We start from the raw sequence: 20,507 nt of genomic DNA on the forward strand, positions 1-20,507 counted from the left end.
ACAAAGAGATAGCCTTCTGTGTAACACTGACGCTGAATCGCTCCAATTGTGAATTTAACACCAGGGACATATTTGTCATCACTTCCGAAAAAAACCCATACTTCAGCACATTACATGCTAAAAGCGTAAGCTGATCCTTAACTATATAAAAACAGAAACTAAACAACTCCAAAACAATACTTTAATGTATATTGTATGTTATTAAATGCAAAACTATAAAAAAGTGCATGAAATTGTTACATCAGCAACCTATGGGCATTCACTGACCTTGAAACGCCAATACAAAATTCTCTGCTACACTGTTTTCAAGTACCCAGACCAATCTTTTACACACCTATTTAATGGGCTTCTACCCACCGTGCTCAGACAACATATAACACCAAATTTCAAAATTGTAATTGTGGAGAAAAGAGGGAAAGGCATGTTCAAAGGCATAAGGAAACACCCAGCTTCAAAATTAAAAAAAAAAAAAAAAAACAAAAAAACAAAAAAAAAACCCCACCAACAACCACCCAGGAAGCTAATTACCTCACTGTTTTTATTTTTTAAAACTCTCCAAAGTTTCTGATTGCTTACAAACAGAACATCAAAAGCTACATCATGGATCTAGACCCTGCTTCACGGGATATATTAAAACATGAGAGACACATTAATGCTGCAGAATTTTCATTTAGTGCAAAGAGGCACAAAGATGGAAAAGAAGATGCACCAGGAGGGAAGGGATCAGTTTTCCCAGTGCCTGCCTTGCGGAAGTGCCAGGAAAGATCCTGTTCTACCAGCCACAAAGTGGCAGAGCCAGAGGGTCCCGGGAACTCAACCCTTCCCTGAGAGCAGCTGAGCCCACTCTGGGCAGAGCAGGTCCCGACAGGCAGGGGAGGCCAGCCAAAAGCAGAGGACCACAGCAAGGAGCTGGGACTCTGCAGTTCATGGATGGGGACAGGAAACTGCCAAGAGGAGCAGAGAGCAGAAACACTGTCCTTGGTGGAAAGCAAGCACATTCTGTAGAACAGCATGCAGGACTGCGATGGCAGTGGAGTTCAGAGAGAGAGCAGTGAAACACTGGAATAGGCTGTCCAGAGAAACACTGGAGTCTCCCTCACTGGAAATACTCGGGACTCAACTTGACAGAGCCCTGAATGACCTGATCTAAGGCCCTGTTTCAAGAGAAGACTGGCCCAGGTGAGGCCAACCTGGATGTTTCCATGATACTGTCACTATGCCTGTCATTTCAAAGATGAGACCAGAGACTTCCAGGATCTGCGGACTCAGTTCAGCAATGTTCTCAAGCGCCTGTTCATCTTCAACCATGTTCTTCCTTCCCAAGTACTATTGGCAGACTTCAGATCAAACATATGCTTTGGAGTTTTTCTAGTTTGGGAGTCACACAGATAATTCTTGGCTCTGTTCAAACAGCGTCTGGATTTTTCCAAGCCTTTATCCATGAGCACAACTTCTATTCTCTCTTTACATCAGCTTCAGTTAATACTTGCAAAGCAACTGCAGACTCTTAAAAGATAGTCACTAAACAGCAAACAGCAACTAGCACTTGTTTGACAATTTTTGACCTGTCATAGTCAGCACACAAAGAACTTTTCTTCAAATTACATGATTTTACATGAATGCTTGCAGTAAGTCCCCTATCAAACAAATAATATACAAGTATTTTCTTGATGAGCCAGAGCAACCATTTACAATCATGTTCCATTCAAAATTCTGAATTTGGTGATTGTGTTATTGTAACTTAGAGGAAAGGTAGAGGGAACTTTACAAAAGAGTGATATGAGCGATACGTGAGATACAGAGATGGACTTATTTAAACAGAACACCTGTATGAATATTTCATTCAATTGCTTAAGGGATTTTTTTGTTGTTTTTTCTTAAGAGAAATAACAGACTATATCACAAGCTGCCACACCCTCCCCCGGCCCAGGGCATCAGGCTGCCTGTTTCTCTGCTGTACAGCAATGAATTTACTCATTGCAACACTATACGTGTTCTGTCAGCACAGTTTTTTGCCTCTGGGTTTACCTGAAATAGTACAATACTATGAAGGAAAAGTACATATTTGGAAAATTTTGCTCTTTTTCCTGGTTGGAGCTTTGGAGACAAATGGATACGGAGAGGACAAAGCAAAGAAGGCTTTATCAGGAGTTTGGAACAGCAAGAACATCTGGGAATCAGGATGAGAATATGAACTGAAAAGCAAACATCATTAGATCTGATGTTCCAAGAGAAAGCAGAAAAACTTGGGAGACAGAAGCAGAAGAGGTCTGATGGGTCAAGCCTTCTAATCAAGCCTCACTTTCTCAAACACTAGCTTGGACCCTCACCAATTCTTTGACACATACTCAGTGGCACAAGAAGTTATTTCTACCCCGTTTGATTTATTTATTTATTTATTTTTAATACTTTAATAGCTGTCCAGTGAAGACTGAAAACCAATCTTTCGGGAATCTTGCTTTGCAGGAGGATTACAGCTTCACCATTTTTGCAGCATAAGTCTATGCAATAGGTATTTTATTTTAGTAATCCTTCCACAAAATTACATTCCAGAAATAATACATTAAAACTAGGTATTCAGAAGCTATTTTAAACGCCTGTATGAAATTCAACTGGAAAACAGTCCATAGAACAAAAATTTTTTCTGCTGTTATTTGAGTCTTCAAGACAAATAATCAGAAACAAATTATGAAAAACATTTCTTATAAATGTATTCTATATTTCATTATCAAGTCAGTCCTCCTATTCCTAAAGTGTATCATAGCTTACAGTTCACTTTTAAGATTTAAATGTTATATCTATATAAACAATACAGCATGACTAGCAATAGTATTAAATTTGCATGTTAAGGACTAATTTTACTGTGCAAAAACCAGAAACATACTTTCAGTTAAATAGTAGTAAAACCACTATAAATTATATTGAGAAGTTCCTCCACAGAACCGTTAGTAAGCAGTTCACCACAGGACTGCAAATTTAGTTTCCATTCCACTCTTTGCTCCCTCTCTCATTCCTTGTCAAAGGCAGAGAACTCAAGCCACACAGAATTAAACTGAATTTACTTTTAGATGCTGACAACTCAAAGTCAACGGAACAGTGTGTAAATATCTACAGAGAGACTGCTTCCATATACAGTAGGAAGATTCACAGTATTTCACAATTATGAAAATCATCAGGACTATCATAACAATAAATTTTCTGGATTTTTTTTTTTTTTAATTGCTGAAGCAGAAGTTAGTTTTAAACATTTATCTGAAAAACATATAGGTCATTTTACAGTCTTAAGTTTAAATTATTAAATACATATCTTGTCTAGCTTTCAACAAATTCACAGTACCTGATTTTATAAAAAAACATGAATCTTGTTCAGTTGAATAAAATTTATTGAAGATGCTTCCAGTATCATTCTAAAATCTTATTTTAATTCTGCGGAAGATGATACCTTCAATATTCAAATCAACAGGAGAAACTGGTTCTATGAAATCCAAACCTTTTTAAGTTATTCCTCAGGCTTTTGTGAGCTAAGTTCCTAAAAGTATTCTGTTTTACAGAACATAATCTAAATTTCCTTAGAGATAAGTGCAAACTCTACCAAACATAACATCAGATCATACTGAAAACAACATTTGGGTTTTATGCCCAAATTTTCATCTGTTTTCACTATAAGCCTGTCCTTAGGACCTCAGGAAAATAAACCAATCACAGATTCACCAGCATCAGGCTAAATAATCACAATCGCTATTTTTTAAAAATCTGCTCCTAGTCTTTATTTTCTTCAGTCTGTCATTTTTAAATAATCATAAGTTTATGTATTTGGTAGTAGCTGATTTAGGCCATGTACGACATGGTGATCAGACACACAGGGATAAACAAACAGCATCATGACCCTCATAGTTACAGCATGCTCTGGTTAACTCCATCCCAGCCAGACCCAGCACACATGCAAAGCCATGCTCACCAGGAACATGATTATGCAAAGTCAACATTAAAAAAAAAAAGAAAAAGAAACAAAAACAATTGAGTAGAAAGTTGTTTTTCAAGTGTCAAGAAAAAAGGAACAACAGTGTTACAGCACAGGAAATGGGCTCACAGGCAACAGAACAAAGTCCACTAGAATTAAGATGGAAAACTAAGACCTAGAATAAGCTTATCTCGAACAAGACCAGAGACCTATTTTCTTGAAGATGTTATTATGAGATAATCATGAGAGGGAAGTGATCTATATTTCCCTTCCACCCATCCCAGGCATACACTGAAAACACTGTAAATCAGAGCAAGTTTGAAGAAAGTAATTTCTTTCTCCCACCCAAATTATAAACTTTAAATGCAATTTCCAGAGTTGGGCATAGTTGCGTTTATGTCAGAAAGATCAAGTCAGAAAAATCTCCAAACTCTCCATTTAAAGTAACAAAAATATGGAAACAAAACACTTCAATTGTTTATGACAAAGGAAATTGAAGGTTATTGTAGATAATTTCCTTACTGTGAGGTGACATGATATTAAAGACTAAGACATGACTAAAATTCCATTGAATCTCCTCAAAAACTCAATGTTACAAAAGTAATAGAAACCTTGTTTTGTATTAAATCAATCCCCAAGTACTTAACACAAAAGAAAAGAGAATACAAATTTTGAACACAATATCCCTCCCTCATCTAGATATAAAACACTGTAGTCAAAGCAAAACTTAAAGGTTCTTAATCTTCAGAGAATGACAAAGGCACTGAGATTCAAAGCTAATTTAAAAAAAACAAACACAAAAACCCAACAAAACAAATCATCCCCCAAAAAACCACCACCACCACAACAAAAAAAAACAACAGGCAGCTTCTAGTGTTCAATCCCAAACTGTATATATTTAAGTTAAGGAAATTACAGTGTAAAAGTAATTTTTGATAATTTGATCTCACATAAAGCCTTACTTTTTAATTACATTTGAAATTATTTGTATTATATTTGATTTTAAAACAACTATTCAAAGGAGCAGTCATTTTCTTGGCTTGCAAAATAGCAGGTGTTGCATGTAAGCTACAGAAAGCTACCACTAATTCCCAGATAAATGCCACGCTTCTTCAGAATTAAATAGATGGAGATGTTATCATCACATCATACCAAGAAATCAGATTACATTCATATTACGCTCCAAGAACGAGGAAAAAATAAATCAACATATTTCTAGCAGATCAAGCCATTACACAGGTACTGTATCAGTGACAAAATGCCAAGAGGACTCACCTGTTCAATCTCCTTTGTCTTAGTTGCAATTGCTTTTGAGCGACCAAGAAGCTGGCCATCCTCATATAATTCCGTACCATCCGTTATATTCGTTTCTGCTTCCTCTGTTTGTTCGATGTATAATGGAGCTGAAGATCCAGCCTTAAAAAAAAAAAAACCAAAACAAACAAACAAACAAAAAAAACCAAACAGTTTTAAGAGCAAAATAAAAACCTGAAAGTGTGAGAGCAAAATAAAAACCCAAATACAGTCATTCAGTTAGAAATGAGTTTGCTTATCAAGACTATTAGTGAAGTATTATTGCTACAATCTAACAGATACAGAAATATAGATTTTAAACATGTAGAAAACATGACATCATAAAAAACCTGTGACTCAGTCTTAACTGTGTAAAGATAATGATGTCAGATAACCTTTACTTGCCCTTCTGCTGAGAAGGAACTTGTATATGCGGTATTTATAACACCAGCTAGCAAGAAAAATCCACAATGAAAGTGAGATTAGTTTTCTGGGAAAGGATAAAAGTAACAAAAATCAAAGGTAAACAGGCATCGACAAAATCAAAATGCTGTCAGAAAGAACTCTTGCAGCATTCAGGGCCAGAGGTTTAATATTAAAGGAACAGAGATACCTACTGTATAGCAAAAGCAAACACACACTTAGAAGATTCCTGACAATATGGGAAATCTTACTGAAGTACCAAAATGGTATAAGCTTCCCTCTAAAACAGAAATTAAGACAGTATCCCTGTCCCAAAGAAAACAGACTCCCACTCCAAGGAGTCTATATAGAAGATATAAAAAGAGAAGAAATTACTGCAGCATATTTAAATCCAATATTATGAACAGATTTGTAGAGTAGTAAATTTTTTTTTTTTAAATAAGATTTGAGAATTGAAGATGATGCATAAAAATAGTTTCTACTATTCAAAAATAAAGAGGTGGAGAATCTTAAGACTTAACTAATATGAAAGAGAAAAGCATTAGACAAACCAAAAACCTAAAACCCTTAAGTGGTCCTACGAGCATCTGCTCAAAACTTAGCAGCAATATAAACCATTAAGATTGCACCCCAAATCTTGTTACTGCAGTAAATCATTAAATGCCTGAGAGTGAGTAACGGCTGCTGAAAAGGTTCAGTGCAACACAAAGTTCAACTATTAAGCACTATGTAAGATAAACTGGAAAAAGTTAAAAACTGTTGCAATTCATACATGACAGCCTACTAATCAAGGTGAGAAGTATCCTTTCTTCTAGGACTCAGAATGAGATGCCTCACCTCCTTCATTAGCATTCCTGTAGCACACTTTCTTAGTCAATAAATCATCTCAGACTCTGCCATAATCAACTGCAATTGTTTCATTTTGAATCTTTCTTTATTTTGAGTCTTTTTGCCACTGCAATTTCCTCTGAGGCACAGAGGAAGCTCTAAACAACTCTTCTCCGTATGGCCCACTCTGTTCTTTCCTCCCTTGCATTACGTTCCCCTCATGAAGAACACGAGTGACATTTCCCTTCACTGTTACTCTCCTGAACCTCTCAGAAATGTCCATGCATATGTTCTCCTCCGTATGGCATTCATGCTTGGATCAGTTCACTGCTTCTTCCTCACTCCAACCCCTCCTCCTTTTTTTTTTTTTTTAAATTTCTTTTTCCTGAAGGGAAATGAACAGTTTATTTATCCAACTGGATCTTCCTGTCCAGTATCAAGATGCTGTTGATGCACTCAGCTATTACATCAATGGACAGGACTTAAAAGTTCAGATAAATATGGATCCAGTGAGTTTACTTCTCTAATCTAGCCCTTAGGTTCCCCAAGGAGGAAATCTGATGCTTCCCAAGATGCTTTTATTTTCCCTCAAATTACTTACAAACAAATATAAAATACAAACCCATTAATTATAACGTTTAAGACACGTGACTTTGTAAAGTAAGTACTACTTTGTTTTTGTAAGAGTGCCTCTGAAGTTGAAGCAGTGGAAGTTGAAGACAAAATGATCACAGAATTAAAACAGACTATTTTACAAAAAGACATTACATGACATCTGGTTTGCTTTAAACGACAAATACATATTCCACTAACATAGCAGAAGCCAAAACAGACATCCTATCCAAGAGCACCATAACAAAACAAAGACTGAAAATGGCTATAATCACACTTCAATATAGCAAGGGGTAGAAGACAAGGATGCGCAAGAACAGATGGGTGTAAACTGGTAATTAATTAATGTTATTAATGAAATAAAGGTTCTGGTGGGGAAAAAAAAAATCTACCCACTGCAGTACCAAGGCAAAAGCTTAATTCTTAATATAGAGGAGGACTGCTTTCTCAAGAAGAATACATGACATGGCAGGCTGACATGGCATGGAACTGAACTCAATAAAGCAGAGTTTCTCTTCTAGTCTTATGTTTTACGTATACACTCGTATTTTGGCTCAGAAGTCCCATGCTAGTTTTAAGGAGTTCAGCAGGCATACAGACTTACACTAGTGCAAGAGTTCCTTGGAGAATCCCTGGAAGAGCTGGAGCCTTATTTTGTCAATTGTAGCTCAACATGAATTCATATTATACTAACAAAACCTACTCTGTTTTTGTGGGTTTTTTAAAAAACAAATAAATAAATAAATAAGTCACAAGGCTTTAGTCTCCCTCTCACTCCTTTTCAACAAACATTTAATAGCATACACAGAGAAATTCAGGGGTAAGTCACAAAACGTGCCTTTCAGGAGAGTACAGAAAAACAAGAGTCTATTGTTGTAACACTTTAAAATAAATCGATTAATAATCCTGTCTTACCTCATACTCTGTTATTTCAGGTAAATTGCTTTCATCAGCCTTCTCTGACTTTTCAGCTGCCCACTTGCTTGCAGCTTCTGCAAGTTCCTTTTCCGATAGTCTGTTGCTCTTATCCAAGGCCTGTACAAAAACATTATAGTCAAGGTTTAACATGAAATATATTCACACATGGCAAAAAAAATCTTCAAAACTAAAACAAACAGTTATTCAGATCCCCAAAACATTTTAAAATAGGAAATAAGGAAGCTGAAGCTATTTCATTTGCTGACTGATTTCTTTAAAAAGAAAAGAGAGTGGGGAGAGAGCAGAGAAAAAAAATTTAAAAAAAAGAGGGGAAAAAAAAGATAAATCAACGAAGTTCAATAAAATGTTAAAAAAAGCACCATACTTTCAGAATCAGTTTTATTAAATTCACAGGACAGAGATAACAGAAAAATTATGTGAGACCAGTTGAGTTTAAAGAGACATGGATCAAATGGGCACTAAGAAGTCAGATACAAGTGTGATCTAATAATTCAATGTGATTTTCAGGCATAAAAGGTTGTAACTAATTTAAACTAAACTATTAAATACTGTGTAGGGTATAAAACCTCAGCTAATTAGGGACAAAGAGTATTTTATACATACTTCAAATGATCAGAGCTGCTTCCATTAAAATTCATAATTTTTTATTTGGGGGGAATGTTGATCGTTTATAATAGAGTCAGTCATGGCTTTATGGCCTTTTAATCTACCTTTTCACATGGAAATACTCATATAAATAATATTTTAAAATTTATTTCTCTCTAAGAATTCAATTTGGCTTTTACTAACAGAGCAACAAACAGACCATGACAAATACTCACGTACCAAAACCAGTTTAGGAATAGCTAGCTTTATAAATCTAGACCACTATGTGGGTATTTCATTTGAATCAACTGTATGTATAGAAGCATCCATCCAAGAATCTACACAAGTCTAGTATTAAAAACTGCAACACTAAGATGGATATCTAAAAAAGATACAGAAATCCTACTGCCTGAAAAAGGTTGTCACAATTTCTACCCAATGCCTGTTCCATCTTAGCAAACAGGTGGACAAAAAAAGGCAAACCAAAAACCAAATGAAAAAAACAACACATCCCTCTCTTATCATTAGTTCATTCTAAATTACATAAATGGCCAGTGGAAGCAAATACTGTGACCTGTAATAAGACTGCTTCATCTTCAGACCTTTTGTGCTTACCTCAACTAAAATACTATCCAAACATCTCTTTGTGCTGTAGTATGGCATAAGTATAAAATTCACAGAACCCTTCCAGGATTCTTTGTCATAAAGACACCACCTTTATCTGAATCCAGAAGAGAAGTGCAACACAATGTTCAAATAGGAATCCCTCTTTTCTATAACTGTAAATTAAAGAATTATAACCAGCAAAGTCAGGAGGTGATAAAGTTCAATATGTAGGGGTACGAAGAGGGTTCTTAAAAGAAAGGGGTAATATAATTCACAGAATCCAGCTCACCTTTCCAAACTATATAATTATTCTTACACTAGTCTCACTACAAACTATCTGCTGCCAAGTTTTTTTTCCCAGATGTTTTCATTCCCCATAGTATCCCTGACTTTTATCTTTAACCTGAATTTTCCCTAGCTGCCAAAATCTTGTACTGTGGTTCTCTTATGAATCTCTCCCTTTCCTCAAATATAGCTCTGCCCAATACTAACCAAAAGAAAAGACCAGTATCTTTGTCACCGACAGTCAGCTTTGCATGAAATAAAGATAAATAAAATCTCACACGACCTACAATATTTCCACAAGCCATAAACGGAAACTAACCACTCTAGCATCTACTGGAATACAGCAAAAAATCTGTTTAATTTAATCTCACTAAATTTAATTCTATAGGTCATATGTCAATAAATACATATTAAAAAAATCCTAAGTGCATTTTATGTAATAAAGTAATGGTATTTCCACAGGTACACTCCAACTGAAGAGAAAGAACAGGAACATATTTCTCAGAGGAAAAATGTCTGCAGCTACTTAGGCTGCAAACTTGCAAGAAATGAACAACCTAGCATATCTTGTAAAACACAACCAAACTTCTCCCCTTGCCTCAAAACAGAGGTGTCTTTTTTTACCTTATGCATAACATAAGAACAGCAAAAACCTGTCAGTTTTCTGCTATCTTTGCTGGGAAGCCTTCCCTGTCTCACACATCTACCTTTTGCTCTAATTATGTTGGATACAGCCTCCAAGGCTTGCAGTCCAGACAGCTATTAAAGAAAAACACAAAAGATTTCATGCCATAGTCAATTAAACAGGTGGTTAAGATCAGATAACACCAACATGTATTAATTCACATGCATGAATATGTAAAAAATTAATTATAAGACAGATAAGAATACCTTTTCACATTTGCATATAGTTACTACAGTGAAAAGAGATATTGCTGTGGAAGCATATACCTTTGTAAGTATTTCAAAGCTAAATTATAACTTAGAGCATTGAAAATTATCTCCTTTAATCTATAAAATATATATAACTCATTTCTCAAGTCTAAGTAGATTGTAAGACCCTGGCCCTAGAGATGGTCACCATGTTTTGCCAAGACTTTTTCTGTTGATATTTCTATGTCAGTGAAGCACTTATATAACTTAACTGGTCAGTGTAATCCAGCCATCACCCCAAGAGGCTCCACTGACACAGTACAGTACATTACAAGCAGATTTTGGGACTTCAAGAGAAAAGCAATAAAAGGTCACTGTAGTACTTCCATTTCTGCAGCTGATGCCTACCCAATAAATATTTGTGTTGTCTGGGGAAATGATTTCCATCAAACAGAAAGTTTCATTTTGTGTAGCTTACATCAAGCGGATATCCACTGCCAGCAGATACATGCAAACTGCTCGCAAAAAAACCAATACAGCATAGATCAGACCTGACTGAAGAAGAAAGTAAAACATTTAAAGGATACTTCATAGTTCAAGCTCATGCTGCATATTAATACAAGAGCAAGAGATTTTGCAATGCCTCCTTGTTCTCAAAGGTTTCTATTAAGCAAGGATTTGGTATTAAGCTGTAGTATGCTGAGTCTGTAAGCAAAATAGGTGAACTAATTATAAAGTTTATTTTATAATCCAAATCAGTGTAACTTGTGCGTAACAGCTTTTATCTTACTTTCCTTATTTACATCACTGAAAATATATCGCTTGCCTCCCCCCTTAAGGACATTGGCAATTAGCTAATGCCTAGCACAGCAATTCTAAAAGAGCTGCATAAGGGATAAGTACTTAGAATGACATAGCACAACCAAAGCCTGATTTTTTCCCCACCTAATTATTTCCTTCAGTCTCACCTTCTTACAACAAAAAGTACCTTTCTTTCTTCCAACTTTTTTTTTGTTTAAGCATTCCACTGCTTTTATTAAAAAGACCTCAAGAACCAGGCTAGTACACCATGCTACTTAAGGCAAATGCTACTTTTTATTAGGGCCTTATTCACTTAGAACAACATAATGCATTGTTTCTTTATTTCTCATTAAAGTATTTCTCAACAATTTAGAGAAAATACTCCTGTGGAAGTGTTCATTCTAACCTCAAATATAATTTACAGGCAAGCAGTCTGTGATGCGAAAACGTTTTTGCTGCCACAGGACAGCCAGAACAATATTGAATGCTGATTGTTCATTAGTGTTTATTAGCCTGTCCGTTTAACTAATTAGCAAGATTATGTAGTTGGTGCTCAGCCCACAAGATGTGATAGGAAATTAAACAGCATCATTTAGAACATAAAATGACATTTACCAAGCTATCTTGCAACGTGGCTCCCTTCCCAAGTAAATGCTATCATTCTTGCCACATCCTCAAGCAGCCCTGCTTCCAAGCCAAATGTGCTATTCACATTATCTTCCCAGTCAGTCAGACACTTCACCACACTGTTTCCAAATCCAGTCACATCTTAGGAATCACTGAAGGATGGAGTTCAGTGCAAGTACAGGCTTGTCCAATTGATCTGTTGCTCCTAAAAACTGCTTCCCCATTTTTCTCCTTGCCATTCCTTTTCTAGCACACTCCAGACTTTGGAAAATGACAATTTTAAACACATACAAAACTCCCTTTCTCCCAAAATGAGATAGTGAATACAGAGTAAAAAGTTTTGTTGGTGTCATCATTAGATACACAGCATTATGAGCACCTTCCTGCCAGATAAGGGAAACCTATCCTCTGCTGGATTGCAGAGTAATTCAAGATGCTCCTTTCCTTAACAGCTGCATATAGTATCTCCTTCCAACTCAGGAAAAAAATCCACCAACAATGAGCAATCTGAAACCATGGTGAGAAGCACTCGAAAATTCACCTTTGATGACGGTACTGCTGTGGAGCCTGAAGGTGATGCATCTCTTGATGTTTTCAGTGATTGAACTGACATCCTCTCTTTACCTACAATTAAGAAAAAATTAACAACTGTAAAATTATATTAAAGATACACGTTGCAAATATACTTATTGGCTTAGAAAAATTGCAGTGAAATTCGCTCAAGCAAGACATGAAATCTACACGCTCCACCATCTGATAAATATTTGTAACACTTTCTTCTCCTTACAAAGAGAAGAGATAGAACATTATTATTTTACATGTTTAGGAAAACCTACTGTCCTTTTTTTCAACATTAACTGAAAGGGCATATCAATATGATTGGCAAGATGATGTGGTTTTACTTTTTAATATTCCTGTGAAAATATAAATGGCTGAAATATTAGACACCAGCCAATCACTCCAGGAAACCAGGCAGTGAAGGAACTGGTTTAGCAGGCCACAGTATGTTGAAAAGCCCTGCCATGAGAAACACTCCTATACTGTACCAACCACAGGCTAGATGCTCTTTGTGTTATCAGTGTTTTTCTTATAAGAGTTAAAATCGGCAAAATGACAATTCAAGTTCACTGTGCTAATCACAGGCTGTGCATAGCCTTGCCACAGACTGGTTACAGGCAGCCCACAGCAGCAGAACGGGTTGCAGTGTAAACTACTAGTTTTCAACCTGTGGTCCATGGATTACATCTAAGGGATCTGCAAAAGTTAAATACAAAAAGCAAATGTGTTGTCAGTAGGCCTAGATTAACTAGACTATTCACACTCCCTGGGAAATGGTTGACTGTTCACAAATGGAAAACAACATAGACTTACCTTGGCTTCCATTACATTGTATCAATACAATAAAGAAAGGGATGAATTAAAACGTCTATCAAATACTTCTGAAAATTGGGATATAAATTATTTTAGTAGAACTATAAACAAATATGGCTTTAATTTAATGAGTCGAAGCAATAAAGAGCAAACATGGCATCTCACTCCTAATAGCTGTGCTATTTTATTTTTTTACTCAATGCCATAAAATAAGACTGCATTGTGTTGTGTATTTTAAAATACCACTACCTACACAAAAAATGTAAGGTAAAGTCTATGCAAAATGCATACTTTTAACAATAGGAAATGTTTAAGAGGTATTTGAAAAGTTGGTCTTCTACTCTTTCTCCACATTTTCATACCATATGTATAGCGTAGACTTAATACAAAGCAATGATCAAACACCTGCTCATCTCTGCACATTGTTAGAGGCACGTGAGTTACTGCTATGATGTTGAAGGCCTACTAATCCATGCAAAAATCTTCACAGCTACTGATGGGTCTTTCGAAAATGCTGCTGAAAATAGTTGGGGAAGTTACTCTGGCAAAAGCAAACGTTCCAAATTGCACTTTAACCCTCAATTTGAAGATGATGTTAAACGGAGAGCATACTTAAAAACATAGCAAGCAGCCTTATTTAAGAATTGCTAGTAGCCATAAAACAAAAGATGAATTATGAATTACCTTTAACTAAAAAAGCTTTTTAACAATGAAAAGAAATAGCAAAAAGAAAAACTGTGAAAAATTAAAAGTTCCTATAAATACAAATTATATGACAAAACCAAAAACATAAAGACAAAAATAATCATGTATTTAATCTGTCACACTCCCCAAAGCACAGAATGTCTCCCTTGACACCACCAAGTAACACAGAAGTTTTACTCCTGTGATACCTGCTTTTCAGCCCCATGGATAAGCCACCTCCTTTTAAATTTACAGACTACTTTAACTCTGCCTCCTACATGCCTCCTACATCACACTGGATTCTTTAAAGATTATCTCAGTTGAGTGGATTATATGTTTGCGTTTGAATAGATGAAATAAGCTGATACAAGTCGCAGTAAATATTCAAAGTTAAGCAGAGAGAGAAACCACCATTTAATTTGGAGATATTATTAGGCCATTTTTTCTGAATGCATGTGGCTATTTTGAACCCACAAGCCCTACCTGTACAATCGAACATGATGCTTCCCAAGCACCACTACTTGCCTTCTTGCATCTCCTCGGCATACCACTCTACAGACCCCTTACCAACTGGCCCGATGAAGGAATACCACCCTGCTTCTCGCCACACTCTCCCACCACGGCTGAATACCTGTCCTTTCCCATCACCCCTTTCCCTCCCTTTACCAAGCTTCTTTATGTGCCCCCAGTTTCTTTGTTCAAATCCTGTATTTATCTTAATTTATGAAGGGCTGGAGAGCATGGGATATTCCTCCTTCAGTGGAATTCATGAGGCCAAACTGATTCAGACTGCGTGATTTTAAACAGTATTACGATATTTAAGACAACGCCGTATTATAAGTTCTGCATGAAATAGCATATACTTCGCATGTTGTAAATCTGTTGAAGTACAGACTAAAATGTACTGCTGACACATATGAGATATGTCCCACTTTATGTTACTTTTAAATATGTAATACATGAGCTTACCTAAGACAAATCATATTCAAACACGATTCTGAAAGTATTATTTAAGCCATGTATACCTTGCAAATAGGCCATTTTAATTCAGTCATCTAGAGGAACAGTTTAGTAGTACTATTTTCCAGGGAACAGGCAGTTATAAAGAAATAGTCCAGTGTACAAGCCATCTGGTCTCTTAAAAATGATTTAAAGATGATGGGGAGAGGTGTTTAGCCATGCAATTGGAAAAAAATCCTAAAAGCCACAGACCTAAATGTAACCTCGTCTCTTGACCAGCATCTTTTCTGGTTTGTGAAGATGTCTGCTTTTACTTCGCTACCTCCACTAGTGTTTGAATAATTCTGCCACTATACTACAAATGCGATACAAGTCAGCTCAAAATTTTAGGAAAACCTTGAAACATTCCAAAATTTTAGGAAAACCTTGAAACATTCCAAAATTTTATATAGTTTCTCACAACAATTTTTTCCTGTTCCTGGTAATTATGATCTGCACATCTACGACACTTCTACAAATTTAGTTGAATATCATATTTTTCTCTTCCTCTCCTACACTTAGAGGAATTCACATTCACTGAGTATTGCTACAAAATGTTAAACGAATTGCAATGATGAGCTAGAAAGATAATTTGTATTCTACAAAGAGTGAAATGATTACTCAATATTTAAACAAGGTTAACTAAACTCCACAAAATCTTTTTTGGCAAGAAGTGCTACATAATGGTCCAGTGTGGCACTCTGGAAACACACAACATGCCTATCAATGAATAAAAAAATATCTAATTAATTTTTAAAAAGCTGCCAAAATGAACAGTAGGTTTGTATAGTTCACTAGAAAGCACTTGCAGAAAGGGAAATCAAATCAGATTAATTTACATAAGCTGCACAAACAGCAGTGGCTAAGATTGTAGTATACTAAAAAAAGCAATTCTGCCTTTTTTTTTTGCAAATTATTTAAATAGGAAAACCTTAAATATTTTCAAAACATGATTCATTAGATTTCTCAGAAAGATTAACAGCCAAGCTTTTAAAAGGCAGAACATACATAGTATAGACTTAACTGAGGTATGTTTCACATTTCTTTGAGGAAAGCAAGATTTGAGAGAATCTGATGATGAGATGAAACTGCTAAAAAAACGCCAGCTTCAAAACCCTAATAATACAGTTCTAAGAACATTTTCAGAAAATGTAACAAGTAGCAGTATGTACTTTAGTTTCTCCATTTTTTTAAATCCCTCTTTTCCCCTGGTTGCAGGAAGAAAAGTCTTCATCTGCTGTAGAGGACAGCAAAGTTTCTTGTAAGGGAATCCAATGAAGCACATAAAGAAGTAACAGAAGCAGTTGATGCTAAAAGGAAAACAACATGCGATACTAGAAAAAGCTGTGCAGCTGAAACTCCTACAGTCAGTCTAGAGCTGCTACTGAAATAACACCTACAATCTCCCACATGAAATACATAAGGGAACAGAGAGTACAATGAAACAACCACAGAGCAGACAACACATAATTGGTACAAAATGTCTAGTTTTCTCATTGAAAAAGACAGCATGTAAAGAAAAAGGACTTATACAGTGAGCCGCAGTTTCACCTCACTAACCAGTTCTCATCATTAATCCAGCATTACCTTGCTGAGAAGAAATATTTCTTTTATGTAAAGATGACATACTTCTGCTATGCTGGGACTGGTGGAAAGGATAGGCTTTGCTTCTTTCAGGAGAGTAGCTCCTGCTGCTGACACTAGAGCCAGATCTGCTGTGCGGAGAATCCCTTCGGCTCCCTGGCGATTCCCTGAAGAAAGGAGAGTCCCTCTTATGAGGGGACCGCTCTCTCATATAATGAGAAGGATAGAAGCTTTTTCTTCTGAAGCCATCTCTGATGTCCCTTTGAAGACAACAGAAAAATAAAAGTTACTTGCTTATCCTTCCAATGTTTGTGGAACAGCACTAGATAATACAATGGCAACATTTTATGTCTGGTAAATACAAATAGGTTAGCTGTCATCTGCAGAACACATCTGAAATCTTCAGCGTTGTTAGAGTACTAGCCAATGAATGAAAAACAAGTAGGAAAGTAGAAAAAAATATGTATATGTATGTAATTTTTTTCAGATTTTATTCAACTACTTCATCACTAGAAGCCAATTTGTTTCTATTTCTCGATAATACAGCTAAAATATAAGAGAAAGAGACATTCAAGAAATTGGGACTCTCACATTTTATTTCTTCAGATTCACTCCATGCTCTACTTCACCTGGAAATAAAGCCTTAATTTACAATAGCTAAAAATGCATATGCAAATATTGCTCACACTATTTGGCTGTTTTTCAACTCTATTTTTCTCTTAGCCTTATTTTCAAGGGACTATGTCCCTCATTTGATTTCACACACCTTGCTATGGGAAATATCACTGAGGGATTTCAGTTTATATCCAGCAAGGACAAAAAGAAAACTGCAGAATATCTATTCTCATGCCTACGTATCCACCCAAGGTCAAACCCTGAACTTTACTGTAAAATGCCACAGACACACTCAGTGTTACATGAAACCCAACTGATTTGAAACCATGATCTAGTAAACACCAAAACTTTCTACTGAATTTATATATTGTTACTCCAGACCATACCCCAAATGTCCTGGTTACCTGCAAATTATATTAATATACATATATATGTAAAGGTCAAAAAAACAGTATAAAATTGAACTTTTCCTAAAGAATCTCAAAGCTAAGAAACATGCAAGCGAACATCTGCTGAATCTAGACTTGTGACATTTGCCTTGGTCAGAAGACACATTGCTAAGAGAAGCAAGTACTTCTCAGCTCCTCCACAGCATTGCTAAATAAAAATAAAGACTTCATAGCATTTATAGTAAGCCAGAATGTACCTTATTTCACTTCTCTTCTTTCCTATTTCTTATCATAGTCCAATATTTTAAATAAGGGAATGTCTCACAAAGGCGAGCAAAGATCTGGTGGTCTCATTTAGCACAATGTAGCTGTAGCTAATTTTACGTTGGTGGATAAAAGAAAAAAGCCCTCTAGTGTACAATTCCTATAGCGTGTTACAGGCCCACATTTGTTCCGGGTAACAAAGGACTTCAGTGTGCTAAAGGTGTTTTGGACTACTGAAACTACACAGGTAGCACCACAGTAATATAAACCCTATTACACCGATGTGTTTTATACAGTGCTGATTTACTTTTTGCATGGAAAGCACATCTGCATGAGTGGTTCTGCTTCAGAGCGCAAACATCCTACAAGCAACACTGAGGTTACTCTGCAACAGAAAAATCATCAGGACGGGGGCATAGCCAGTAAAAATACAGACAATCCTTCCGCTTATTTCTCCAATTCCAGATGGAATAAAGTATCAGGAAAATAAAACAAATCTTTATTTTGAAAATTTTCATACAAAATTAAAGTATGAATCAATAACTCTCAGCCACCCTGGTTTTCAGTAAAACACCAGTGAAGCAACGCCAAGTTTTACAGTTAAATAATTGTTTCACTGTTAACAGACCACAGGCCTTTTATAGGTACCTTATCTTACAGAAAAGCATATTTTACAGGTCTGCATACCAAAACTGATACAAGACAATGTTGCACAGATTTATATCTAACAGGTGTGTTAAAAATCAATATTCATTTCCTTTCTAAACATCTTTTCTTCTTCTGTTTATTGCGACACTTTCTTCTCCCCAAGCGAGCCAGCAAAAGAAACAATTAAGGAATTGTTAAATAGTACTCTATTTAATAGCCTCTATACAGTAGCAATTGCATAGATACTTACATCAAAGAATGAATCACCCCAGAATACACAGAAGGATAATCCTCCTGCTTTCTTCAAAGGCCTGAGAGCAATGTGCCCACCTTTGGACACTACTCTCTCAAAAAATGTGTAGATTAACAGGAGACTTTCCAGAAGGAAATAATTGAAATTATCAGAGACTGAGAAAACACGTTTAATGAAGAAACACTCAAACCCCTTTGTCCACTTAAATTTAGCAAAAAGAAATCTAAAGAAGCCAGGCAAGTTCTCAAACCCATGAGATGTAGCTGAAAACAGGGAACTAACGCTTTATCTACATTACACGTATGAACATTTCATGTAGCAATAGACTTAAAGTGAAAGTTCACATTTTAAGAATACTAGAAAGATTAGCTCAACACTGAACTAGTTTGTCTAGTTAAATATGGGGGGTTTTATTTATTAAAGAGCATATTGATCAAATATTTATCAGGAATGAGTTAGGTACAGCACACTTTTTCTTCAGTTTCCCTCTAAATCTCTCTCTTTAAATAATCTTATTTATTTGTAAAGCACAAACTTTCTGGCAGACCAGTACACCACTTTTATGCCCAAAGCACATTTTTATGAGGAAGTTATTAAGCCCTAGTATACAGAGAAGTTTATTATGGAAATGTTTACAGAGCCCCAGCTATTGCACACTCTAAATGCTCTAATATCCACGTAAGAATTTACAAAATATCATTGAAACACACTTTTAAACAGGAAAACATTTAAAAGCCTCATTCTACAATAATATTATCCACAAAAAAGTAGAATCTCCCTTTCATTTTTTAAATTTTCATTTCATCACTTCATGTTAATTCTTAACTGGACCCTATCTCATACTGAACACTCAAGCCATTAACTATATTAAATCTGTTTCGGACAGCATAGGAACAGCACAGCATTTCTGATGTTTTCCATTAATGTAACAAACTACACTGAATAGAACAAAATAAGCATTGTTTTACTTTTTTTTTTTCCTTAAATACTTAAACTAACATACACCTGCAATTTGGTAATGAAGGCCCCAATTCAGCAAAGCAGTTAAGCACATGCTTCAGATTCCAACACATACTCAAAAGGTTTATTGAGCAGGGACAATATTTAATAGAGATGCAATATTTTGTGCTCGGCTGTAACTTTAAAATAGAACTACTGCCCTTAATAACAAATACAGGATTAATCCCTTTTATATAGGATCCTTCTTATCTTTATTCTTTGTATTCATATCTCACACTTAGTCCAGAAAGCACAAGTTAGTTCTCTCAGCAGGACTGCAACAGGAAGCATTAGCATTTTTAACCTCCACGAAACTTGACCATTAAATTCTCACTAAAGCTGATAATCTTGGATGAGTTCCTGAAATTTTATAAGTAAACAGCAATACCCTGATATACCATCCACCAAGGGCAGCTGAGGGAAGAGCACAAGCCCGAGAGTTATTTCAGTTAACCATCAGTTCCAGTTTCCTGGAGGAAAAACACAAATACAGAATAGGCAAAGGTACGACTTTCTGCATAGCAGGAGACCAAGAGAATACCACACAGGGGAGCTTTTCAGTTGCCAAAGGATCAGAGACACCACCTCTCCTAAGCTACCACTACCACACTGAGTACTTCTGGTCTCATCCCTCCCTGCCATTTTAAGCCCTGCAAACCATTCAGCAGCAATGTTGTGGGAAACTGAGGGCTGCAGGAAGCCTTCTAGTTTACAAAAGGGAGTGGTACAGATTAAGCTATGTGAAACAGAGACTAACACGAACTGGTGTGTCAGTTTTATAATTTAAGAGTACATAAAGGCAAAATTCAATCACTTGCCAGATGTGACATGCCTGGAATGGAGGTGTACTTGGGTACATGAAAGCACA

The 20,507-nt window shown here is 36.0% G+C and overlaps 1 protein-coding gene across 3 annotated transcripts in view; it reads right to left on the reverse strand.

Moving 5' to 3' along the window:
- Positions 1-20,507, reverse strand: part of PPHLN1 (periphilin 1) — a 73,379-nt gene that overhangs the window by 27,674 nt on the left and 25,198 nt on the right. For 2 of the 3 annotated variants that reach the window (XM_050900364.1, XM_050900380.1), the window contains 4 exons: positions 16,475-16,731; positions 12,375-12,457; positions 8,033-8,152; positions 5,237-5,377 (listed from right to left, as the gene is read on the reverse strand). In XM_050900364.1, coding sequence (XP_050756321.1) covers positions 5,237-5,377; positions 8,033-8,152; positions 12,375-12,457; positions 16,475-16,731 — 601 coding nt within the window. The remainder of the gene's footprint in view (positions 1-5,236; positions 5,378-8,032; positions 8,153-12,374; positions 12,458-16,474; positions 16,732-20,507) is intronic. The other variant, XM_050900372.1, reaches the window with a different exon arrangement.

Source organism: Gymnogyps californianus, chromosome 1, assembly GCF_018139145.2.
Source record: "Gymnogyps californianus isolate 813 chromosome 1, ASM1813914v2, whole genome shotgun sequence".
Lineage (NCBI taxonomy): Eukaryota > Metazoa > Chordata > Aves > Accipitriformes > Cathartidae > Gymnogyps > Gymnogyps californianus.